At 36.6% G+C, this 27,787-nt stretch overlaps 1 protein-coding gene across 3 annotated transcripts in view; it reads right to left on the bottom strand.

Moving 5' to 3' along the window:
• The window catches only part of NLN (neurolysin), a 37,381-nt gene that overhangs the window by 6,090 nt on the left and 3,504 nt on the right, over nt 1-27,787 (bottom strand). For all 3 annotated transcript variants that reach the window (XM_048930659.1, XM_048930660.1, XM_048930658.1), the window contains exons 2-9: nt 17,801-18,057; nt 15,556-15,704; nt 10,211-10,318; nt 8,892-8,994; nt 7,774-7,934; nt 6,266-6,401; nt 3,787-4,153; nt 2,273-2,474 (exon numbers count right to left, since the gene is read on the bottom strand). In XM_048930659.1, coding sequence (XP_048786616.1) covers nt 2,273-2,474; nt 3,787-4,153; nt 6,266-6,401; nt 7,774-7,934; nt 8,892-8,994; nt 10,211-10,318; nt 15,556-15,704; nt 17,801-18,057 — 1,483 coding nt within the window. The remainder of the gene's footprint in view (nt 1-2,272; nt 2,475-3,786; nt 4,154-6,265; nt 6,402-7,773; nt 7,935-8,891; nt 8,995-10,210; nt 10,319-15,555; nt 15,705-17,800; nt 18,058-27,787) is intronic.

Below are 27,787 nucleotides of genomic sequence, written 5' to 3'. Positions count from 1 at the left end.
TTCACTGACAGAAGAGTCTTCACTTTGAAAGCCAGGCACTTCAGAGATTTTTCTCTTATTTTATTACACTTCACCATTGTCAATTGCTTCATGTTTAAAAAGACCATCGCAGATACTGGCTTTGAAGAAAGGCTTAATGCAGTCAAAAATCCATAAAATTTATTCTAAGCTCTTTTCTAAAAAGATGATAACTTTAGAAAGATAGAAGTTCGAACATCAACAGAAGTTACTTTATCTAACTCTGGATTTGCCTTGTGACTCTACTCCTTTTGTTAACACAATTTTATTATTTTTCCTTCTAAGCAAAATTCTAATACTAAAAACACTTCAGATCCTAAAAGGAAAAACAAACAAACAAAACCTCCCAGTTTTCCAAGAAGAAAGAAAAATTGGTTCAGGTTCTCGATTAGCTGTCCTTCCCTAATATCATAAAAAGATCCTGTCTCTACTCCGATATTTCACATGCCAGCAGACTTCCAACACATTACTGCCCTCCAAACACTGACCTGCTGCTCACAGATTCCCGCTCAGCTAGATCCTCCTATGTTCTTTAAACATCAAGTTTTAACATGCTTAAAAAAGAAATTAACAAATGAAACAAGACATTGCTTTGCATGTGGAAAATCTCAGAGCACAGGATGTTCCTATGTACGATACAGATGTTATTTGCTGGTGTATGTACTAATCCATTAAATTATTCACATAAAATACAACAGCAGTGAGCACAGTAGCAATGCAAGCAGAGGACAGCACAGCAGCGAGAGACAACTGGAAAGAAAGCTCTCTGACTTATGTGCAGTTCTCAGCAAGTGGATGTCCACATTGAGGTTACCCAGACAGGGCTCTGCAACAGCCAGAACATCTTCATCAGCTTCCAGAATTTTGTTGTAAAGCTGAATGTACCTAATTCATAAACACCTCTCAGGTAATTGAGAAAAAAAGAGCAGGTTTTATTTCTCAATTTCTTGATTTATTTCTTGATTTCTGAACTGTCTTCAGGTGAAGATGATCACATTATCATCACTTTCAAGATGCAAAAAATATAAGTGAATGCATAGCTACTTGCTCTTAAATGTGATGGAGCATCGTTTGTTTAATTCTAGATTTAATATGTGGATTTGTATGTGTCTATTTGCTTTTTCTGCAGTCCTAGGCTCTGGGATTGAGGACTCTATAATCAATGAATATTAAGATGTTATAATTATGAAATAAACAAGAGAGTTAGGCAAAGCAGATTATAATAACACAAAGAGAATAAATAGGACACTTACCTATATTGTGGGCTCACTTATGAAACTCCAGCAGAGTGGATCTCCATAAGAGATCCTTCTCCACGGGTAGCCAGCTCTTAAATAGGTGTAGGAGAGGTGCAGCCAGGCTCCACCCCTTCAGGCAGCAGGGTGAATTGCCTTCACCTGTGCTCCCATGGGTGACTCATTGCTCGCCTCAGGTGATCAATCAGAGGTTCAGGCCATGACTCAGCAGTTCCCATACAAGGACATAATTAATATTCAATGTGCATTATATTGCTCTGATTTTATGAATTGGTACTGTTTTATAGGCCACAGCAACACTACACAACGTTTTGTGGATAATTATGTGATTTTTTTTTAGTGAATAAACACAGCAACTTCCCTTTTTTCTGAAATACAAAGTTTCTATTAGGTTAACAACAAATTCAGTATTTAATGATACCTTGGTGCAAAATCTGTAAATCACTTTTTTCTGGTCTCAGTGAGAACCCTGCCAGTGAGATGTGAGAACAGAAAATACAATAGCTCGGGCAAGACCTGCTTTATGTTTTTAATAGGAAGAATGATAGCTCTGAAGTGTACTACAAAAACAATGGAGGTTAAGGACATAATTATATGAATTCATAAATCATTTGCACTAATGAGGATAGTAGACTTTTTGTTTGTTTCTGAAATCTAGTATGTTGCAAGGAGTAGTAAAAAGACATCAGACAGCTGTAACAGAAGTCACAACTGGGCACCTTCTCTACCTTACACGTGGATCTATTTAATCATCACTAAAACCCAATGGTGCAAATGCAAAAGTAGATGCTCTTTTGAAAATATTTTTTGAAAAGTGTATTCACTGATGTGTTGTTTTAACTGGAGATCAAAAACAGACAAAACAACTGGTCATCTTGAAATACAACCAAAAAAATGTACATATACTTTGCTAAAATTGTAAAATTTCCAAAATAAACTTATCTATTGCTTGGAGGCTACGAAAAATGTAAGAAAATTGAAACTGAAACATCACTAACCTGTGCACATATCTGATGCATTACGTGACCAAACTCATGGAAGTATGTCTTTACTTCATCATGTCGCAGCAGTGATGGGCGATCTGATCCTGGTTTCGTGAAATTGGTTACCAGAGCAGCTACAGACATCATTCTACTGCCATCAGAGAGAAGACAGCCAGGCTGGAGACCAAAGCATGCTGCATGCCCATACTTTCCCTCTCTGTACAAGAAAATATTTCAGAAATTATCTTGAAATCAGAATCCTGCTCACCAGAATATTCAAGAACAAGTTCAATGAGCTGGTGTCTCTTTAAAGCTTTAAATGAAGAAATTATGTGTGTTCATTAGGATGACCATACAGAAATTTTATTATGACTTCTATGAGTTGCTAGGCTTAAGATTCTGCTTAAGAGCAGAAGAGGGGAGAACAGTACCTAAAGAACACTATTTGAGGATTCATAGCAGCATTGACAAGAATTTGATTTTTACTCAAATTATATATACCTCAGATGCCAATTCTATTTTGAACTACTCATAAACACTATAACAAAGAGGACTATGTTCTATTCTCTGAAGCAGTAACTTTCCTTTCTTCATAGGAGACAAAAGAACACAGTTTAAAGCATTTGCAGTGTGATCCAAGTTTAAGGAAGAATGATTTTGAAACTTCTGCCCTAGACACAAGACAATGGGGTAGTAAAGGCAGAAATGTCTTACTAATAAATGTCTTCGGAAATTCACATTATACGCAGAAAGTAGAGAACAGACAAATAGATAAAGTAGAAAATCTGTGCCTACTTCTAAAGCAAAATATATATACTACTGTATCCACTAATTTTCCTTACTCAGAGAAGTAAATAAATTTGTGCTTTAAAAAATGCATGAACATATCAATCACTACAAAAGAAACTAAAAAACAGCAAGAAACAGACCGAAAAGGAATAGCTGAAAACAAGTTTTGCCAAATTAGTCAACTCTCTTAACCTCTGACAGAACACAGATCCTGCTGCTAATAGCTAGAGAGCAATAGAGATTAACCTATATGTACATTTCAAAGAGTGCTCAATGGCAATCTTTTTTGGGTCTTGATCTATCTGACATCTTCTTTAGCAGTTTACAGAACTAGCTACACAACAGGCACACAAAGTTTAAAGAGGAAATGGGAGAAATGATAAACTGTGAGCAGAGAGGAACAGGACTGATCTGAATAGTTAAAACATTAACGAGAAGTAAAACATGGTATTTCAGTTAGAAAAGGAAAAAGAGGAATGGTGGATAACTGACTAGTCAGCAATACTACACAAAATGAAGAAAGTTTTAATGGTTCAAAAAGTGAACATGGGCAGGAAATATGTTAGTACTGAAGAAAAAAAAACAAAAAAAGACAAAATAATCTATCTGAAAGCAGCCCAACAGCAACAGTCTCACCAGTGGGACAAACATTTACTTCCCAATGTATTTAATTTCACCTGCAACAGCAACCCAGTAAACCAAGTTCATTTTAAACATATATATAAAGCACTAAGTCATACCGAGGATAAAGGTCCAAGTAGAACTGCCCTAATGTTTCTCCTGTTGAATTGTCCTTTACTGTATAAAGAGTAACACTGTCATGCCAAACATGAGCACTTTCCACTTCCTCAAATACAAGTCCAAGCAGCTTTTGGTAAATATTCAATAAGCCTTCCGTAACAGCCTCGATTGGGAAGTATTCCTTCAGCTTTTCTTGATCTATGGAGTACTTCAGCTCTTCTGTTTTGTTCATATAATAATGAAGATCCCATGCATTGATTCTTCCATCATAATCACAGTTTCTCTCTTGACACTCCTTTTTCTTCAAATCTAGAATGAATTCTCTTTCCTTCTCAACCAATGGCTTTAGCTTCTCACTCAAATCATCTGAAACAAAGATTGCCTTTAAATCAGCTTGTTCCTTACTATAATGTATATTCTTATAAAGCACAATCACATTTACGTAACATAACTTAACAGTACTTGTCCCAAAAGGCATACTTGAGTTTTCTATTTGTTGATGAACAGGAAGCAAATTGGTTTCTTGTCTTAATGAGTTTTAACACATACATGTTGTAAGCAATGTAGAAATACAGAGGGGCTTAGCAGTACTGTGAAAGGTTCTGATAAATTTGGACTTATTCAAAGATAAAAAAAATGGAATGTAATACTTAACACACAAAGTAGCACCTGACACATGCTTGAAGCTTTCTATTTTACTTCGGCTAACCTCAGTTTTTTCAATGTGTTTCCACAGAAGCAGCCAAACACTACTACTGTTAGTTATTGGAAGTGCAACGAAGGATTCCAACACTTTTTTTGAGATCATTTAAAATCAGATTCTGATCTATTTCTAGCTATAGTCCTATTGAACAGCAGTAAACCAAAAGCTCTTGGCTACATGATAGCTATCTACTCTTCTACCACAGCCACTGTATATCAAACCTATTAATCCCAGTTTTTTCCAATACAGCTTTTCTTGGAAAAGGAAGGGCCATAGCACTATGAAACCAATACACTGAATACAAAATACTTAAGTTTATTGAAACTTCCTTGAAGTACATGCTGTGTTTATTGTATTCTGAATATTTCCGAACTACACTTTTCTTTAGGATTTGAGGTTAATGGTCTGTCATGGCATACGGAGTGTAAAATTTGAGTACTGGCACTCCTGTTTCTTGTATGACTATAAGGCACTATATACTTTTACATGACTGATAAATACTAATAGTTTTCAGCCCAGAATACACTAAATTCCGAGTATGTCACAGGGCAAAATGGTAGATTTTCCTCCTAGCCATAAGATCAACTTATGAACATTGGTTTAAAACAGGTATATATATGAACAAAACATAGCAAATTATACTGTCATGCTTTGGCTGAATATCGAACAAAATTACTAAGTTAAAGCTGACAACCTGATGAAAGTTCTCCCTCTACCAAAATTACCACAAAATATTTTTGAATAGTAAAATACTTGTAAAAAGCTAAAGTCACCACCACAATAACCAGGACATTTTGAGGTGTGTCAGCTTCATAACAAATTTAAAAATCCACACAGTATAATGTAATCCTATGCAGAATTATGAAAATATACTGGATAGAAAAGAGTTCAAAATATTGCAAATGTACTTTAAAACTCAGGCAATTTTAAGAATTACAAATCAAAACAAAGGGTAAGTTAATTTATAAATACACAGATAATTGATACTGCCACAGCATAACATGAGAAATGAGAAAGAATTAAAGGTAGAGATGCATTTTAACCTCCTTACCCCCATATAAACAAACAAACAAATAAATAAATAAAACAAAACACTATCACCAAACAACTTACTGCTGTACAAATTAGTTTTGGGGGTTTTGATTTTATGCGATATCTAAATATACAATCTTCTTCACTAAAGTGAGTAAAAGTTCCCCAAAATCAACAGGCTATACAAATCTGCATCACTGTCAAAGTATCTCAGTTGTCAGATCGAATTCCACTAGAGAGCTTTTGTCTTCAGAGGAGTCATGTCATTCCCAGTTTAATTTATTTTATATAGTTCATTGAACTAACATCATCACACACTCAGATTTTTTATTATACTCATTGCTATTGTATCAATGTACAGAAAGAAACACTTAAGGCTACATGGGCACAAAACCTTGCAGCTAATGTAAAGGGAACGAAAAGCTGCAACTGTGCTGCAGCCTTCTGAAACTGAATCTACTTCAGTGGCACACATTATTCTGGTCCAAATTAAGATAACTGCATGGTGCAGCAGAGAATGATAACAGCTTTTCTCTTTGGCTATCATTAAGCAGTTATTTTCAGATTTTTATCTTATACTTCCATACCATGGAGCAATTTGTACAGCTATGATATAAAAACCAGGGGCCCAGAGGCAATAGATAGATAGATACTACTGCCAATCGTGTCTTTCAATGTTTCTTTGCTGAGGAGCCATACTGCTAGTGCAAATATAAAAAGATCATTCATAAATTAGAACAAACCTAAGAAGGTTGTTACGTTATCTGTGCTCTTTGCAGTGTTTACCTCCAAAACAAAGTTGGCGTGTGTATTATAACCAAGCAGCTCTGCTACTTTTGCCCTTAGTGGAAGCAATTGCTGAAGAATTTTGGTGTTCTCCTAAAAAAGAAAGCAGGCAAGTCTGTGAAGTGAAACCAGGAAATCTAATTATCAAACAATTACATAAATATCTATAATCATTACAAATAGAAAACATGTAAAATAAGACACTTTAAAACATAAATTTTAAAAAAACCATAAGCTTAGAGAGATTTTTGAAATTTTTCAAAGCACTTGAACACAAGTAGCTAGATAATCTAGCTCTTCAGTCAATCCGAGCCATTACATTCCCTACTATAATTAATCTATTTCAATTAATCAAAAGATATATCAGTTGTTTTAAGGATAACAAATCCTTGACTCTTGCAAAAATATTATTTCATTTATCAACCATTTAAATGTAAAAGATGACAGGGACACAGCTGACAAAATTCTTAATTGCTTGTTAGTGGTTAAGACATACTGCAAAGCTATTGTGCTAACATTCAAAGCTTATTTACTTGTTTGTCAGTGTTCTGACAATAGCAGCCAGAGAAAGGGATCTGAAAGACAAAAAGCCCCAGGCCCTGACCTAGATAGTGTAGAGGATCCCTGAGAAGCTGAAAACATAACTGTGTTATCTTGATTTCTAGAAAAACAAGATTTCTCAGGAAAAAAGAAAAATAAATAAATCAAGGTATGTATAATGTACCAAGTTTGAAGTTGCCCCCCCTAGCTACAACAGCATACTCCTTTGAGTGCTCTGACTTACAGCTGTTGGTGTCATTTCAATTTCTGATCTTCACATCTCACAGCACTTCAAGTACAAAAGCACAAGTCCAACATTGTTCTCTAACGAGTGGTTGGTACAATCGCCGGCTGAAAGACACTTCTCTCTTTTCTAGCCTTTTAATTATTTTTGTACCTACTTAGGTGTGCTGCTCTCATCAGTATAAAATAAATTGTTTGTGAAATTATCTCTTCTTCCAACAAATTAAATTTCCAGATATATATTTAATTAAATGAATCTTTAAAAATAAATTAGTGATTTTTTAACACATCATTAAATACCTCCTCAAGATGCAGTGTATTAATTTCACATGTAATTACATTTCATAACTAGAACACTGAAATAATCACTGCCATCCTGAAGAACATGAAGGTCTAGAGAAGTCATATTCTGACTGTGCCATCTGTGAAGTAAGTGCAAGAGACTACAGAACGCTGTAGAGAAAGTCACTGTTTTCTCAAAATGCCACATATATCAACAGCACCCACTGACATCTTAAGATGTATACATGTACATACATGTGAAGCAAGGAATTGCTGAAGATCATATTAACAGGCTTTAATTTCACAGTACTAAACAATATACAGAGTTCAAATCTAACATCTGAATGTCCATATTTCAACCCTGTTGTTACCTTGTAAAAAAAGGCAATATACAATGTACCTCTTTGCATCTTGTGTTAAAGGCAGATTCCATTTTTCTCCTTGTTTCTGAAATGCAGCACTTCTTCATAACAGGAAAATAGTGAGGATATTTTAATGTGATTTTATATTTGTCCTCCTCAGTCTTCTCTAAACTCTTTATAAAGTCATCAGGCAGGCCTTCTACAGAACACAATTGAATAAAGAATATTTCCCAGAATTATCTACTCACCTCTTTTTTCTTTTCTTTTTTTTTTTTTTTTGTTACATTATTGCATTTGTTTTGCTGCTACCTAATTTGACATCAGGAGTTTAAACAGAAATACAGTTCTTCTGTCTGCTTAATACCATTAATGCTATTATTTCCTAATAAGCCAAATAAAATAAATTTTGAAACGCTATAGTAGTGAGCAAAAGAGAAAAAATGTAAAGATACCAGATGAAAACAAATCATGATGTAAGAAAGCATCTTAATTTATTTTTTATGCTATGCTCTCCAGAAATGCATCTCTAAGTCTTCTGTTACGTGAAATACATTTAGGTTAGGTACAAGTAGGAAATTCTTTACTCAGAGGGTGATGACACACTGGAACAGGTTGTTCATAGAAAGTGTGGATGCCCCATCCCTGAAGGCATTCAGTGCCAAGACGGATAGGACTCTGGGCAGCCTGATGTGGTGAGTGGCAACCCTACTCACAGCAGTTGGAATGGGATGAGCCTTAAAGTCCTTTCCAACCCAAGCCTTGTATGATTGTATGACTTCTAGATCAATTTAAATGATTTCAGTGGCTTAAATATCTCGCATGACAGAAAATTCAGATAGTTGTAAAGAACGTAACACATGCTGGATTGCCTGATATTGGAGAACTGAGAAAAGAAGCAAAGATGAGTAATGTTACAGAAATAAAAAGGTAGGGCAGATATGCTAACTTTATGCAAGGTGTACACTTCAGTAAGCACAGGTCTACAAAGACATTTTAAACATCTGCAAGTTGTAATTCTACACTCTAACTGGGGAAGAATTAAGAATGGAATACAGCTGGAATTTCATTTTATCTAACCATCGTTCAGTGGGCCAATAAAAGACTACCTGCAATACTGGAAGGTGAAGAAAAGGAAAAAGGCAAGTATAGTACTTACCAAGTTCTTCTTTGGAAAATACAAGAAACGTATTTTCTTCATTCAGGTTTTTGTTGAAGTCTATACACAGCTCACTTAATTGTTTCTTCATTTTCATTATTTCCTATATTGGGTATAAACTAAAATTAGTGGAGAAAAAAGAAATCAACTGACAATTACTATCTTCCACATTAACAGTATTTAATTTTTTTCCAGTTAGGTTCTCTGCTAGCCTACACTGAATACCGCTATTGGATGAGTAACATATTGCAGGAAGTATCACGTCTCCCCTGTCCCTGAGCTCATTTTCACCCTTCTTTTGTCTCGAGTAATCTAGTTGCCAATGAGCCCAAGGCTCAGCCTAGTGCTCTAACAATTTCAGAAAATTAAAAAACATTTTTTGAACCAGAGCACAGGCAGAAAAGAGAATACCCACACAAGATAAAAGCATTCCAAATTCACTTTAAAATCCTCATGTACACCTATCTGAAATATGTTCTAATGTATTTTATAGCATGACTGCCCCTTACTGGCAAGTTCACACGAACATTGTAATCACAGGTAATGAAAATACCAAACAAACACGAAATTTGGCATAGAATAAAACTAGTGGAAATTTTACTTAAATATAGCTCAACTATTATCTACTTATAAAGTATTTAAAAACCCCGTTAGGATTGGTGGCTGTTTGGTAATGCAAATACACATGAAACAACATTGTCACTAACTTAAGTATGTGCACAAAGAATGATTTTTTCAGAAAAGACAGAAATCTATTTGAGAAGCGTAAATCTTGATGGTTACACAACTTCAGTTCAGAATTTAAAGAAAGTTATGTCAGTCTCTCAAACACTAACAAGTTTACTTCTGTGACTTTCAGAACTGAAAAGTGCTTTTACAGGCTTAATTTCTTCTCGAATGGGCTCAAGATTCTCAAAGCTCCTTTGAAGTCACCTAGAGCTGAAATCTTGGAGTCATTTTACAATGATGGTTAATATTTGAAATTAAAATATCTATGACTTCATAATAGTTACTGCATACGTGCTTCTGAAGCTTGGGCTCACAATTAATATTTTTGAAAAGCCATTGGTTATGAATCTAATTTGGACCAAAACAAAAAAAGTCAAGTATACTACCTCTATCTACTGAGTGAGGAATCCAACAAATTAATTTTAAAAACTAATGATAATTAGAGTTTAGAAGATGGATATAGAACTAAGAACAGTTAAGATTAGAGCAGTAATTAAGCAAGACCATAGGCACAAACACTTAATACACAAGAATAATACAATCTCTTCGACAAGTTTCTCTTTGATTTATGAACTAAGAACCATACTTACATGTTGTACTTCTTTAGGAAGATGGAGTCCATTTCTTTTTCCCACTTGAACTGATTTGTCTAGGTACCGCTTTGTTTCAGGCTTTACATTTTCAAGATTGCAGGTTTGCTGAAATGACAGTACAGCATAATTTAATCTACAATACAGTGAGACACACACACTAAGAATTTACAAGGGTCTGAACAGAATCACAGAATCACTCAGGTTGGGAGTGACCTTAAAGATCATCCAGTCTCAACCCTTTCCTGGCAGGGTTGCCCTCCCACCAGCTCAGGCTGCCCAAGGCCCCATCCAACCTGGCCTTGAGCACCTCCAGGAATGGGGCACCACAGCTTCTCTGGGCAGCTGTGCCAGTGCCACACATTCCTCTGAGTAAAAAAGTTTCTTCCTAATATCTAATCCAATTCTACCCTCTTTCAGCTTAAAGCCATCAGTCCTTGTTGCACTGCTACACTCCCTGAAAAAGATTCCCTCCCATCTTTCTTATAGGCATCATAGAAACAATGCAATATCATGAATTATAGTATGAAGGATTTTCCAAAAAGTTATTTTTTATAACATTATTCTCATATTGATGTAGCATGAAATCTTCTTTTACTGAATACCTCAATCAGAAGCAGGAACAGAGGCATATTCTGCATACACTTTTCCTAAGTAGCACATTTATATGCTGTCATAAAAGCTAACCCTTTTAGTTATGATTGCAGTATACTAAAGCTCCTTACGTAGATACAGCTTTTCTGTATATCGTTAACTAGCAGAAATCAGTGCCATAAGGTAATATCATAGTTTAAAAATTGAAGGGATTAAAAATAATATTACTAATTAAAAAAAAATCTTAAAAAGCAAATGCTTCTAGCATTCACTGAAGGTCTTCAAATAGTATAAAAGTGAAGCTTATAGATCTTTCTGCTTTTGGTCAAAGCAATCCACAGCAACAAATAAAAAGGTACTTCTGTGTCTGGTTATACAGCTACAGAGATTCCTGAATGATCATTTTCTAAAGCACCCAATATTAAGAGACAAGACACTAGCTGTAACAGAACATGTACCAACATCATGAGGGTCTTCCTTCCAACTGATCAAAGCTAAACTAATTAATTCAGAAAATTGTGATTTTATCCTAAGTTGTAAATACTGCTATAAAATAGCATTTTACATTATAATTTTATCTTCCAGTAGCTAAAAAAGAACATTATAACAAGATGCAAGCTACAGCACTAGCTAAAAAGGACATATTCTATTCATATTTTATTTTAAGTTCACCTCTAAAATAGGAAGGTGTTGGGATTAGTTATGACTTGTCTTAACAACCTAACCAGCTTACCTACATACAATTAATTCATAGCTAGCATATCTAAAAAAATAAGAACATTGAAACATGCAAATTTTATGAAAGAGTTATACAACTGTGTACAAGTGTCAACTAACAATCATCAGTGCAAATTAACTCTTTAATGATAAAAAATAAGAGGTAAGAACCCAATTGCATTCCAGGAGAAAATGAATAATACTGGCAACCCTGAAACAGATATTTTGCCAACTGCTATTTTAAAATAATTTACATGACAGCACAAAAGCAATATCTCCTTCTGCTACACACGGTACAGACCTAAAAAGTAGTGTAGATTGGTTGTAGAATCATGTAAGAGATTAGAATGGTTAAGCTTTCCCTTTACACTGCAAAGAATCACAAGTCACAGAAGCATTATAACAGAACCACTAAATATTAATGCAATTGTACATTATATAATGTCTCCAGGGACATGGTTTCCCCTACAGCTGTGGCAACCTGTTCCAGTGTGTTACCAATCTCACTGCAAATCCAACAGAAATCTATACTTATTTAGATTGAAACCATTTCACCTTGTCCTATTACAAGAAGCCTATATCCTCCCTTTCTGTAGTTTCCATTTAGATACTGAAAGACTGCCATCACATCTCCCTGAAGCCTTCTTTTTTCCAGGCTGAACAGCCTCAGCTTTCTCAGACTATCCTTGTAGGAGAGGTTCCACCTCTTGGATCATTTCTGTGGCCCTCCTGTGGATGTGCTCTAGCACGTCCTTGTCTCTCATGTACTGAGGACTCCACATCTAGACACAATACTCTATGTGAGGTCTCACCAGCGCAGACAGAGAGGCAGGATCACCTTCCTTGCCCTGCTGACCATGCTCCTTTTGATGCAGCCCAGGATATGGCTGTCAGTTCATTAATGTTTATATTGTGCTTACTGTGCTGAAGGCTCAGAAACAATGATGAAAAAAAAGTGGAGCAGGCTACTCTCTGTAAAAATGAACTCCTATAGCAGTTAAGGACAGAGGATTCTGAAAAGTTTTGGTTAATAAGGCCTTGTGAAGGATTTCCCAGCCTCAATATCACGCATATATCAAAAATGGAACTGCCACACTACTGAAAATCTCTTGGGCCCGAACACAGGAAGAAAGAGAGAACTCGCAAATACTAGTTTTATGTCCCTAAAGCCAGAGGATATTGGTGCCTACTACATAAAGCTAAACGCGAGGAAGATAACTGGGGGAAAAAGGGAGTGAAAACTAAAGGAGTGTTCTACATTCTTCTCTTGGTGACTACATACCTCTCCATACACTTTCAAGATACCAATGTTAAATAGCTTCCAGTATTTACTGTAGCCTTTGAGTAGTTTATCTGTATCATAGATGTGCTTAAGTCAAAGACAGTACACATTCAGAAAGACCTATCAGGTCTTTAAGGACAAGCCATCGTGAGCAACAAGGAGCCAAGTGTTCTCTGCAGTCATCTCTGTAGTTCTGTCTGGTCAGGATGCTCTGTGCAGTTCACCGAACAGCCTTCGTAACAGAAGTGCTAATTTTGAGTATACTACACACATGAAATTTTTGAATTTCCCAGAAGTTTTTAAGTGGTGATTGTTGTTAATTTTATACACCATCTCAAAGTTTTGAACAACCATGCTACTTTATTCTGTGAGAAATAAGCAGAATAAGAAATAGAATAACTTAGAATATTGTGAACAAAAACTGCAGCAGCTGTTTACAACAAGCTGAGATTCCTGAATATGTGTGGGTGGAGAAGACTGGCAACATTCTTAAGCATGCCTGTGCTAGCCAACATGTGCAGATGTTGGGAATAAGAAAATTTTACATGATAGCTTCCCCACCAAATTCACTTTTATTGCAGGTTTCAAATGCCAAAATAAAAGTTTTCTAAAGAGTAAGTTCCAGGGCATATTTGATAACATAAACCTATGAAGAATGTTTCCCCTTATGTATGCAGAAAAGAAAAAGGCTACATTATTTTCATTTTTTAAGTTAAATACAAAAACTTTACAGATCTTCCACCATCAACAGTCCCTAAATAAAGCTGAACCAATGAAAGTTTAGTCATTAGTCAAAAGTCAATTGAGTGTGGCATATTTATTCATCTTTTAGTGGAGCAACTATATTATAAATAACATGCAAGAGCATGGGGCCTCACTTTCTTCACCGCATTTAAACTGTCCCCTGAATAGGATCATAAAAATTCCAATATGAATTATTATATCGGAACTATAACAGAACACAAGGGTGATGAAAAGCCTGATTTAGCCGAGGTATTTTGCTAGCTTCTTTAAACTGATGAAAAGATTGCAGGAAAACATTCCTGTGTGTCAAAATCTCTTTTTGACCTGGAACTTGACTTCTTAACTAAGAGATTCCAACAGCATAAAGCATTAGAAGTTTAGTAGAAATTAAGAAGAACTTTGTACTGTTATTTGGAAATAATCAAACTATCAGTCTGCCACTGTTGACAATTTCACAACTGCTCTGAAGAAAAAAGGTATTACTACTACTTTCATGGTTGCTATGAAGTTGACACACGCTGAGATCTTAGTGCAGGTCACTACCCTACAGCGCTAACTGAACGCTAAAGATTCTTGCATGCTGCAGTTATGCCAAGAGCAATCTAAAAAACACTAATGGGAGATCTAAACAGAAATTGTAACTATTATATAAGTCAAATATTGCTGAAAGGAAAACAAAGCAAGCATTACATGAAAACGATGTTATGAAGAAGTTGAACTGAAAATAATGAAGAGTTAATAATAGCAATCAGTTTCACTAGCTACTAACAGAAATACCTGTGAACTAAAAACAGATGAATACACAAGTATGGTAGGTTAGCCCTAGATCTATCTGTGTATACCATACACAGTAGTGAGAAAATTGCAGCAAAATAAAATATATCAAGCATTTAATTAATAGCAACTGATTCCAGTAACTGACACCTCAACATAAGGCACTATCTGTCAAAACATAGCAGAAAATACTCAAAATGATCCTCTTAAACACCTACACAAACATGTATATAACAACATCCAGTTAGAAGTAAACATTAGAACATATGCCTTGAAAATACAGAAAACAGTGCTACTGAAATGTACTTTACTATGGTGCTCTGATACTCATACATCCATTTCAACACTGCAAAAAGTACAGACAATTGCATCAAGAAACAGGGCTCCAATGTATGAGACCTGCACCAAAAGTAATGCCTCCTGTTTTATTCTGTTAGCCATCATGTCAGAGGTAGGTGTTGGTGCTGTGGTAGTAGAAGTTGAATCTTCCCACCAATATCATGTTACATTTTGTTGTCATATGACAGATGGCAGCAGAGACGCATTTCATCAAGGAAGTGCAGATGAAGCAAAGCTGTGTCACTGAACTTCTCCATGCAGAAAAACTGGCACCCACTGACATTCACTGACACCTAGTGAACACTTATGGAGACCAAACAGTGGATGTGAGCACAGTGTGGCAGTGGGTGGTGCACTTCAGCAGTGGTGACAGTGAGTTACCTCCACTGGTACTTTTACGAGCACAGTATGAAGGCTCTTGCTCATCACCAGCGAAAATGCATAGCTCATGGTGGTGAGTATGTTAAAGAAGAGTGTTTTGTAGCTGAAAATCTGCTCTGTCAAATACTGCTACTGTGTGCTTCATACCTGTTGTAACAGGTTGTAATAAGAAATAAATAGCAGGTACTACTTTTGGAGCAACCTACATATTATTAGCATCACTGACAATTTTTAAATTGGCAGGGCTGAAAGGAAAGATTCACTTGCACCATGGACAAATGTATATGTCTCTTTTGGTTCACATTTGATGGCTTCCCTGCATTACCTCTAAATTACGTCTGGATATTAATATTAAATGTTACTAGATAGATTTGAATAAACAGAAATGTTCTTCCTGTTTCAATAAAATATGACCCACAAAGTAAACAGTGCAGATGAAGAATACAAGGTTCATTTAAGGAGTGACAGGGATCTTAAAAGCACTGTGCATATACACTTCTTTATTGTAATTTACCTGCAAATAAACAATCTTCTGAAACACATCTTCTCTCATGCTCATCTCCACATCAAAATTGGAAAGCTTTTTGTCAGCTTCTGTACTTGCTAAGCGTACCTCCTTGTCAGGTGAGACATGCTGGGGAAAATCCAACATGCTTCTTTCCACTGTTTAAATAAAAGGCAGCGACACTTAGAAGGCTAGAAATATCATGGACAAAGAAACCTTCCCTCCCTCTTCTGATATTTATAGAAGATAAAAGAAACAAGTATCCAAAGCAACCAGATGCTTAAATTAGGCTTGAAGGACATGAGTTAACACAAAATTGAATGAGTCATGGGATAGAATTGCATAACATTATAACAAATAAACAGTTTACAAAAATAATCCATTACCTAAGACTAATTACCACCTTTGTACTTCTGTGAAGTCAACTGACGGTTGTATAAATAGGATACATGATTTTTGGAGGATATAACATTTGCAAGTAAAGACTGACAATGTTTCACAGCAGGCAGAGGCTTCCATACTAGTTTTTAAAGTGAAGTACTCCAAACCTTTCAAACATGCCCATCTGTCCTGAAGTTATTTTTAAATTGGTACAAGAGAAGAGTGTCAAATCACTATCTTCATCTACATGTTTTAGAAAAACAATCCAGTAACAAAAAGATGTGTATTCTGAACTTCTAGAGATTGTAAGCTACTGATATTTTTAGAATATTCTTTTGAGATTAAGTAAAATCTTACTTACTAAATAATACTTTATCTTTCTAAGGAATGGAAGTGCTAAATAGAAATGAATTGTTTTGACTAGCTGAATTAAGTTAAGTCAATTATAATTTCATTCTCCTCTCTCAAAAGTCAATTATGCTTTCATTCTCCTCTCTCAAAAATGATGGTTTAGATTAATGATATCTTAACATGGTGTTGTAAAAACTCCGTAAAATAGAGTAAATTTTATTTACTCTGAAGTTGTTTATAAAGCACGGAGACTACTCTCAGTACTTCAGAAACCTTCAGAATGCACAAACGGTCATATGGTTCCTCTTAAAAACCATTGAAAACTCTGTTTTCTCCTCTCCTGTTCTCAGACCACTGTGGTTCAAAACAACAAATTTAATTCTGGCATCTTCCAAGGATAATGTAAGGCCAGTTGTAATGTGCATCTCCTCAGTTCATGAACTCCAGTTACTGGGGGAATATTTTTCATGCACCCGAGAAAGGGATAAACGGGACTAAAAATCCAAGATCCTAGCCAAAATCATGCTGTGTTAATATATCATATGCCACGAGCTATTTCAGAAGTAAGTCCTGGTAATTTCACATACAGCTTTAATAAATGGCCTGGAAAGGTTAGATATGACTCAATTCAGCAATGGCAATGTAAAGAAGAAAGTACATCTCAGACAACACGTGACTTTCAGTGGCTCTGCTTAGAGGCTTATGGCCACTATTTTCTCAGTAAAACAGACTTGCCTTCTAATTCAATTTAAAGCACAGAGGTTTATACATAGACAGAATGACTTAGAATATACCAAACACATTTATACAATTAAAACTGAATCTGTCCGGACTCTGTTTGGATGAAGATTAGTCAGTCTATCTGCCAGCATCAATTCCAGTCAATTCACTGGATGTAACCGAACTGTGAAGTTAAAGTAATGTGAAAGCAATAGGCTAATGTTATAACACAATCATTTGTGCTACAGGCTGTTCCTTTCTGGAAGATGAAGATTGATCTCCATGCTGGAGTGCCTGTTTTCAGCACTTCTCTTTCAACTGCAGTTTTTTTTCAGAGAATTTGATATCTTATTACACAGGCTATTACAAACATGCAACCACTGTATTATAGGTTTTCCAAAACAAAGCCATATTTTTATTGTTCCACCTCCTCTGAGGATTATTAAGAAGTTATCTGAGTGACTTGTGTTTGACCATACACTGCATCCGTATATTGGAAGGTCTTGGTAATTTGTTCAGGACAGTCTAGACATGATCACAAGACCAATACCTCTACTGCACTGCTTCAAGTCCTCATAGGACATAATGTAAAAGTGTGTAGGTTTTTTTTATTGAAAAAGCATTCACAAAATTCCTCCATTCTCTTCCACTACCTTTTCTCCACTAGGAGTTTATTAGTCTTTCCATTGTTACTTTTGAGTTGCTCGTCTCAGTCAAATTCTACAGCAACTGAGATAGGCACTGCTTATCAGGCTTGAAAATGCACTATTGAAAAAAAAAATCACAGAAAGCGTACACTAACCTGCATATTCCACTTCTATATCTGCCAAAGCCCGTACGGTATTTTCATGTGTCACTTCTTCAATATTAAGCTTCCCAACAACATCATATACATGTTTTGTCTTCCTGATTAGTTCTTCTGTTCTTGTTCTAATTTGCTCTGGTGACAGGTCCCATCTCAAAAGGTTTCGGCCTGATGCTATGTACGAAGAAGCCTTGAGCTGGTTAATGATTTCTGCTCCTAATGTCATTCCCAAAAAAAGCCGAGGCCCAATGGACCTGAAAGAAGGAAAAAAGATCTTTGCGTAAAGACTCCAGTTTGTGAGAAAGTTTATAGTAAATATTAAACAGGCAGCAGACCTTTAACAACCACAAAGTATTTTTATACCAGTAAGAACAGGGTCCTACTTAAAATCATGTGTTACATCAGGAGCATCCACAGCTATTATTTTATTATTTAAAATTAATTTTAGGTAAGTCAGAGGTTTGTCTACACCCTTTTCCATACAGTGCCAAATATGAGACAGAGGCAAAAACTTTGATGTTGAAAAAAATAGACTGTTACTATTTAGTCTTCTTAGGAAAACAGAATTTCAGTTACTGAAACTTTACAGACAGTATTTACATTTTTCTGCAGTGATTTGCAAATTATGACGGATGAGAACTACAAATATGCATACAATAAGATAAAAAAACCACCCATGTCTGCTTGTGTTCACTGTAACTATTTCATATTTGTTTACATGTCTGCCACGTAAACAGCCATAGGAAGAAAACTTCTAGTTGTTACTTTGTTGAAAATTTGCTCCTAATTTTTGTAGTTCTGATACAAGTTGCTTCAGTCTAATGCCAGAAGAGGATGCAAGCTGACTGCAATTTACATACTATCAATCCTGATTTGTATACATCAAATATAATTCAGCATTAGTTAGTAGAACAATTCACATATGTAACTGATCATAGCTGTGCAGTGCAATTACTGGCTGACTTTTCAATAATTCTTGTGATAATACTAAAAAGATATATCTTAAATCAATGAATCCAAATAAAAGTTATGGCTTTGGATATACTGGTTTCCACATTCCCATCTCCTTGGACTCAAAAAATTAACATCGGCTTTGCTGTATAAAGAAGTAGCCAGGCTTGGGCAACTGACTGAAACTTGGCTAGCAAAAACCCGCAGTCCCAAAACATATCACAGTAATATCTCAGTTACATATAAATTATTTGCTGAAAAACATAACGAATTGATAGTAATTAAAAAACAGCTTGCACTCACGAAGTAGAATGCCACAGATTTTAGTATCTTAAGAGACCAATCCACACCTTCAGAAAAGTAACAAGGACCAGATCTCTGAGTTAGTAAGAACAGCTCTGAATGGCAGAAGCTTATTATCTGCCTTCCAATTTCATTCACATAATTTGAAAGCCAAAATAATATATTGCTATGGTAATAATGACAACTTTTGACTTTCAAACAAAACTAAAGAAATATAGGAACACACAGATTGCTCATTACTGGAAAGGATGTTTTGTTTTGTTTTGTTTTTACACCGTTTATTACGAAAAACCTTTTTCTGTTAGTATCAGTCAATCGCCTACACTAATGTTATAGCAAAACAAGTCTGGTTGTGTACTTAGAAAGGTTTTGGCATAATACTGCAGAGAGCTTACATAAAAGAACAAGCAATTGTGGCCTGAAGGAAAAGCGAAGCAGATCAGCAAAGTGCTAGCAACCCAAGAAGAACCACATGCAGAGCTTCTGTTCGAAGGAAAGATTTCAAATAAAAGGTCTCACTGGCCTTAAAGAGGAATTTTCTAGGTATGGCCTAGTCAAAGTTATTTATACAGGACCTAAATGAAAGGCAACATCCCTAATCTACATTTTATGCTGAGATATTTTTTCCCCTTGTTATTATCATTTCTTCAAATCCTCCCATACCAGTGTAGACAAGATGCTTTCTTTTAACTTCTACTGGCATACAGAAATATAACCCTCTATAATATCAACTACCAAACTCTGAAAACAAAGCCTGAATAAAAAGCATTCCTTCCATCTCTGCTCTCTCTCCAGTACAAATTCAGATCTGACATTAACGTGTCACCAGCTTCTCCGCTGGACTACTGCAACTTGGAATCTCATCTAGAAGTTTCTAATAAATGAAGCTACTCTCATGAAAACAAAAGAACATGTGTTAGCATTCTCCGAATGAAATAGTTTCCGAGAATCCAGAACTACTGAAGTGTACCCTGAATCTAAAAATCTATTACAGAACAGCACTTCATTAAGTCTGCTTCCCACTGGACAGCGCTATGTCAGTCTTTATCACACTGCAGCTCTGACACCTCGTGGATGCAACCTCCTCAAAGCAGTTTCTGAACTTGCCCTTTTCACCCTCCAAAGGTTGTCAGAAGGAATATGAAATGTGCCAAATTAAAGTCAAAATAGAAATGAAGCAGAATCAAAAGAAAACAACAACCTGAAAAAAAAAAAAAGTTGATGGCTAAGCTAAGGTGAAGGATATAAGGCTGATACTATTTTTAAGGGGAACATACAGTCTTCTGTAATTCATTGTTTTCACATGGAGAAAACACAGCTCTGCTACTGTCCAACAACACAGTCCCAGAAACAGTGATTAAATAGTCATAGCAACATTTAATTTCAGCCTGTCAAACAAGATCAATTAATAAAGCTGGACGAGTTTAATTAATAAAGAGCCCCTAATTGCTGCTAAGCACTTCTTTTAAGCACACAAAAAAAGATCAGACCACCTGATTTTCTTTGTAGATTGGCTAATTGCATGGTGGAACACATAAAAATCAATAGCTTTATAAATGATTGGCATAAATTCCATCAAGTGATTGCCTACACCCACGAGACACAAGTAAACACAAAAAACTGGCTTTGTTTTGCAATGCTGATACTTTGCCCCCTCTGATGCAATGAAGCAGGCATTCATGTAGAACAAAGCCAGAGAAAACTCAGAAGGACTCACAAGTCTTTCACTAAACCAATGTGGGCTTTCAGAAACGATATAATAACATTTCAAGTAAAAACAATCTCTATATGCAACCATTGAACACAACTCAAACTGACATTTTAAAACACATACTTTGCTGCCAGTCGTACTTTGGGCTAACGTGACTCACATCAGAATAAAGAAAAGCCACATGCAACTTCAGTATGTGCACAGGTGAAATTTTATTCCAGCTATTTCTTTAAGTGGATTAGTACTTCATATTTGTTGTTCACTTGAAATTATAACCACATGCCCAACCTTCAAATATCAAACGATAAAGTTGAGAATGTCTTATTTGTTCAAGAGAGAAGCATAGAAATCATAGCAATGTAAAATTAAAGATTAAACAGAATATAAAGAGGAGAACAAGAAAGGAGAACACTGCTAAAATAATTATGTTTCAAAGATGCTCTGTAGCTTTATTTGTCATGTTATTAGAAGATGTGACTGTAAATTGTGCCACTGAGAGAAACCTTAACTTCTGAGACACAAACTGGAAAAGAAATTAAATAAATCATATTAATAATAGTAGGAACCAGATGAAGCAGCAAGCAGTGTTCTTCAAAAAGTAAGTGAAGCAACATGCTGCAGTTATTACATAAAAGGGTTGTTTTTGGTAAATGGCAGCAGCATTATAGAGGAGCCAGCCATTATCCAAACTATGCAATAAGAAAATGATTCAGTTTAAATTAGGCAGAAGAATAAACAAATGTAGGTCTGTAAAGAAGATTACGCGTATACTGCAATTATCCTATGTGGCCATGGATACGCTATTACCAGTGCGTGAACTGACCAGTTCAGTCTTTCAGACATTACATTTAATTGTCTGCAGTGCAATGTGGAACTGTTGACATATCTGAACAAGCATGGGTTATGGATAAGGCCCACATTCAGCATTAAGATATGCCTCTTCCTTCCCACTCCATCCTCTGCCACTTATTTCTGCCCTGTACATGACTCCATCTGTGATGACAGTGTAACTACCAGCAGGATCATACTTCAGAAAGAGACAAGAAAACATACAGGTGAAAAAAATGAATTATAGAATGGCTTTGGTTGGAAGACATCTTTAATATCACCTAGTTCCAACTCCCCTTGCTGTAGGCAGCGACAAGTTGCCCAAAGCCCCACTCAGTGTGGCTCTGAACACTTCCAGGGGCAGGGCAACATTTTCCAATAATTCACCACCATAGTAAATAACTTTTTCCTTATATCTAATGCAAACAGAGTCTAAATTTAGAACTTGTACGCCTTGCTCTACAAAAAACAGCCCCTGACAGAGTCCCTCTCACTTTTCACGTAAGGCCCCTTAAGTGCAGGAAGACCACAGTGAGGTCTCCCCAGAGCCTTCTGTTCTCCATGCTGTATAAGCCCAGTTCACAGAGCTGCCTTTGAAGAGAGCTGCCCCAGCCTTCTGATCACTTTTGTGGCCCTTCTCTGGACCCACTCCAACAGCTCCTCATCTTTTCTATGCCAGGGGCCCCAGGTCTGGACACATTACTGTGGGTGGGTCTCACGAGGGCAGAACAGAGGGGGACAATCCCCTCCCTCACACTGCTGGCCACTCCCCTTGATGCTGACCAGAGTACATCTGGCTTTCCAGGCTGCAAGTACACACTAATGTCCCATGCTCAGTTCTTCATCAACCAACACCCTGAAGTCCTTCTTGATAGACTTCCACTCAAGCCATTCTTCCCTCAGCCTATGTCTATGTCTGTGCTTTGGATTGCACTTACCCAAGTGCAGGACTGCACCTGGCCTTGCTGAACGCCATGAGTTTTGCATGGTCCCTTTCAAGCACATCCAGGTCACTCCAAATGGAATCCCTTCCCTCCAGTATGATGACTGCACCATACCTGTTAATGCCATCCACAAAAAGACAAAAAAATGGACCAGGCCTACCTTTTTTTTTCTGTTTATCCATAATGTGTAGCTTCAAAACAGTTATGCTAGCATAAAAAATGGATGAGAAGATTACCAAAAGACATCTAAGCCTGCATCACTGCCTGAAAATACATATGATGCATGAGTTTGGTTGAGAAAAAAAGCCTCTAGATGACTGCTAGTATTAATGACAATTTCTAACAAAAGCAGTGCGAGCTGTAAAAGCTTAGTAGCAATTTCTGAAACAGGATTTTTAAAAAGGAAAGAAATCTTCTAAGTTGCAGACTGCAATCAATGCTGTTTTTGCTACAACATCAGGTAATGTATTTTGCCAACAGATCTAAGATTTGATTACTTGCTGCTTCTGGAAAATATGAACACAATTTGATTTTAAAAAGGAGGAGGACTTTTATTATACTCTCTTACAGCAGTATAGCAGCCAACATAACTGCTGCAAAGATGAGAAAGTAATTAAGTTTATGGGCTGATTTTTAACTTGTGCAGTAAATACTTTAAGCATACTAATCATTTATGTAAGTCTGGTTTTGTTTAAAAACAATTTTCCACATCTGGAAGATGCCAAACAACCCTTTGTAACAATGCACTATTTAACAAAAAAACCTCAGACTGTGAAGCAGAAGTAGCAAAGAGTAGCACCAGCTTTAGAAAATGAAAACATAAAAACCTGCAACCATGATCCTACTACTGATGATTACCTTATAGCAGATTCAAGTTTGCAGTCTCATTTAACTGCGATGCATTCGCACTGCAAATGGATGGAATCATAGAATTGCTTGGGTTGGAAGGGACCTCAAAGATCAAGTTCCAAGCCCTCTGTGATTCTGTCCAAGACTCATTCTTTGATCATGAAACACACCCCCCACCACCTCACTGTGCGTATGTCCACTGTTTGGTCTCCACAAACATTCAGCAAGCGTCAGCGAATGTCAATGGGTGCCATTTTCTTCACATGGAGGAATTCAATGACACACCTTTGCTTCATGTGCCCTTCCATGTCAGATGCCATTCTCTCAGACTGACCCTCTGCTGCCATCTGTCACAGCAGCAACATGTGGCGTGATATCAGTGGGAAGGTTCAACCTCTACTGCCATAGCATCAACATCTGCCTCTGATGTTGTGGCATCAGAGATCATCATAGAATAAAACAGGAGCCATTGCTTTTGGAGCAGCCATTCACTCCTTATGAAAAATCTGGGATAACAGTTTTGGGGGTAAAGTGGAAGTCAAGAAAGGAAATTAAAATAAGAATACAAGAGGCAAAAAGAGAGGCATACATTAATTCAGATGGGTTAGCACTGAATATATTTTTTCCACATTTTTTTATTTTTTTGCACTCATGAATTTAAAACAGAATGGGATGTTACACTCTTCGTGCGCTTCTGTAAGTTAAAAAATAAACAACAACAAATGGCTCCCAGCTTAAAAATTGCATCAAAACACGTGGGTTTCTTGCACAAAAACCACCACACATGTAAAACACAATGAATATATCTTTCAACTTGTAATTTACTTTATGTAGCACTGTCACAACACCTAATTTAAAAATGAGAGCAGCAACAGGACCATTCTGTTCTTTCAAACTCTTGAAATAGCAGATTTTAGTAAAACAATACTTCCTTGTCTTGGAGGCTGCAAGAAGCACTGCGCCCCGCAAGCGTTGGGAACCTGGAGACCATATTCATCAGGTGACCTCAACCAGCACTCACAGGGCCTCGGTATTTCAACGCCACCTAGTGGTCTTGTTTAAATAATAAAAAAAGGCACGTTCCATTACTGCAATATAAAAGCTGCCTCAGGAACAATTATTTAATACATGAACAATATGCCATATGTTGGCATTTCCCTGTGAGTGCTACCAAACATATATAAATGGTAATAGACAGGCATGATTTAAGTAAACCTTTATAGCAACCAAGCCTCATATTCAATCATAGAATCATAGAATTGCACAGGTTGGAAAAAACTTGAAGATCAAGTTCAACCACAAGCTAACCATACTACCCTAACAACCCTCCACTAAATCATGTCCCTAAACACCACATCCAAATGGTTTTTAAACACATATCCAGGGGTTCAGTGGTACATCTTTTTCCTTTTTTTTTTTTTTCTTCCTGTAAACAAAGACCTACTTAAGTTAAAAAGCATTTCAGAAACACTACAGTGTGATTTCAGCAACAAGTAATACAATTTGGATGCACTGCAGTTGGTCTGTGTAATTGGATGGATTTTAAGATGCAAATTAAATAGACAAAGTTTGTCTAAGTTCTTTGCTTGTATTCAAAGTATATCTACACTGAGTTTTAACTCAGATTTAAACAAGAAGTACTTTTTTCTTTTTTATTTTAGAGTAAAGGAAGAACAAAATCAAGCAAAGTCAGTAGAGGACTGAGTAACCCCAGACAGAAAAAAGAACAGGGAAAAAAAAAAAAGAGAAGTCCAAGAAAGAACAAAGTACAGCTATATCACTCAGAGTTAAATCACAGCATTATTTCAATTGAGAATAAGGAATGGGACCACAGCCACAGAATTTAAGTAATGACTTTTTCCTGCTGGACAAACACTTTTGAAGTCATGATTACACTTCACTTCTCAGCCCTTTCATTAGTTTGGCTCTTGACAGTGTCTGGAATGGTGAATACATGCCTTGAATTCTTAAGTGATTTTCCTTGGCAAAGAACTTGGCTCTGTGTCATGACAGAGTTTGGGACAGACAGATCCCATGATGGCAAGAGGACAGCATATTTTGTATTTCCTAATCTAAAGTTCCACAGATGTTAACAAGAAACTTGCTCTTATTAAACAGTGTTCGATGGAATAGAAGATGATCGACAATCTTTCAACACTAAATAATTAGTTTTGTCACTGCATCTTTCAGAAAAAAGATTATTTGCAACTCAGATCACAGTAAATTTTACATTGCTCATCTTTCTGTACATTGTTAGCTCTTCAGATCAACTGAAATAAAAAAAGAAGGAAGTTACACAAATTCTTTTAGAATCCTTATTGAGAAATATATTTTTCTCTATTCTAGTTTCACAGCCTTAGCATCTTTCAACAAATGCTTACTGGTTTCTTTGGTGGAATTATCACCAACAACAGTAACGTAACTGGAAAAGGTTCTTTGTATCAATCAAAAAAGGAGGGAAGATTTAGGTTGGGTGTTAGGGGGAAGTTCTTTACTAGGAGAGTGGTTAGGCCCTGGAACGGGCTGCCCAGGGAGGTTGTGGATGCCCCGTCCTTGGACGTGTTTAAGGCCAGGTTGGACGGGGTCCTGGGCAACCTGATCTGAATGTGTATGTTTGGTGGCCCTGCCAGGCAGGGGGGTTGGAACTACATGATCCTTGAGGTCCCTTCCAACCCGGGTGATTCTGTGATTCTGTGATTCTGTGTAATTAAAGAAAAATGCAGATCTGAAGTAAAAATTCACAGGTATGCATAGCAAGTTTCACATAGCACAAACCCCTAGGCCTTATGCTATACTTGCATACTCTACTCATGTCCCCCCAGTAATCTTTAAAAGCAAGTTGGAAGCAGCTCTGACTGATTTTCATAAGAGAAATCTATCTGCACACAGTATTCTGGAGTGGACCACACAGAAGATCAGGTTTCTGCAGAACGCTTCATAAGCGCTATCATGCCTGCAATCCAACACATGCAAAGTCCATGCCCTGTTGTGCAAACACCACACACTGCTACCATCAGGACAATTCAGTAAGTCAGTGTAATCAGATAACAAATTAAAAATAGCTTTTTGACTCCAATTAAAAAGAAGGCAGTACAGCAAGACAGAAAAATGTCGAGGAGGGTTTCTAAGTATGCAGGCATATTTAACATATTTAACACATACTGAAAAAGAGCCTCTTTGACAAAAAGGGGATTCATAACTCAGTAACCTACTGGAATTCTTTGAAGGTCTTTTAAGTAGACAGGGGCCAGCTCATGTCATCTGTTTGATTTGACCAGAAAGTCCTTAAAAAAATGACACTGCTGTGAGATGTACAGAAAATCATCTTAAGAAGAAACTGTTAAAAGACTTGAAAGAAACAGAAAAATGGAACTCGGTGACCTGCATAGTTCCAGGTTGGGTTCTGTATTCCTCAGCATATCCATACCTAACCTAGAAAAAGGTGGGATTCATGAAATTGCAGCAGTTACTGATGACAGTACATACAAAATATGGGGCTGAGCAAAGGTGTAAGGAAGACCAGTAGACTCTGTAACAGGTGATGCACACACATACTATGTGCAGTTCTGCTGCTCCCAGCCATTACAACTCTCTTGGTTTTCATTCTTCCACTTGTGCAAATCCCTTTCCTCTTCTCCCAGGTTAATTATGATCAGTAAGGGATTAATTCCACTCAAAGAACAACTAGATGGGGATTCTTCCCTGACAGAAACAAACAAACAGAGGAAGTTTTTTAAGAAAGTTATACAAACACAAGCAGCACAGAGAGAATGAACAGTGATCAGTTCTCCCCCTGCTACTTCTGACATAATTCAAGAAGAGATCAAAGAGTTATAAGAGGGAAGTTCAACATAAAAATGCATTAGCAGAATTTTTTTTTTTCCACAAAATCATATGACAACTGTCTTTTGTGTTGGCAAGTCCCCAAGACCTACATGATATGGCATGGGACTGTTCTGAAAAGTTAAAAGTTTGTCCCATCATATACACTTTCCTACATTTGATCTTGACAGACTTTTGAAATAACCCAAGACAAATTTTTCCAAGCCTGGCATTTCTTAGAATTATAGAACATCCCAAGCAACCTACAAGAATCATCAAGTCCAAGTCAACGACAGGACCACTCAAATTTCAAAGCCAGTGTTTCAGAGTGCTGTCCTAATGTTTCTGAACTCCAGCAGGCACGCGATTGTGCCCGCTGCCCTGCGGAGCCTGTTCCAGTGTTCCAGAGCCCAGCCATCCACTGGTGAAGAACTTTTTTCTAACACTCAACCTCCCCTGACAGAGCTTCCATGGTTACTTATCCCAGAATTATAGAACGGCTTTGAGTTGGAAGGATCATCTTGTGCCAATTTCCCAACTTCTTTCTTTATAGAGAGAATGACAACTATGTCCTCA

The sequence above is a fragment of the Lagopus muta genome, chromosome Z (genome assembly GCF_023343835.1).
Source record: "Lagopus muta isolate bLagMut1 chromosome Z, bLagMut1 primary, whole genome shotgun sequence".
Classification (NCBI taxonomy): domain Eukaryota; kingdom Metazoa; phylum Chordata; class Aves; order Galliformes; family Phasianidae; genus Lagopus; species Lagopus muta.
This window is presented reverse-complemented; position numbering and strand designations above follow the sequence as displayed.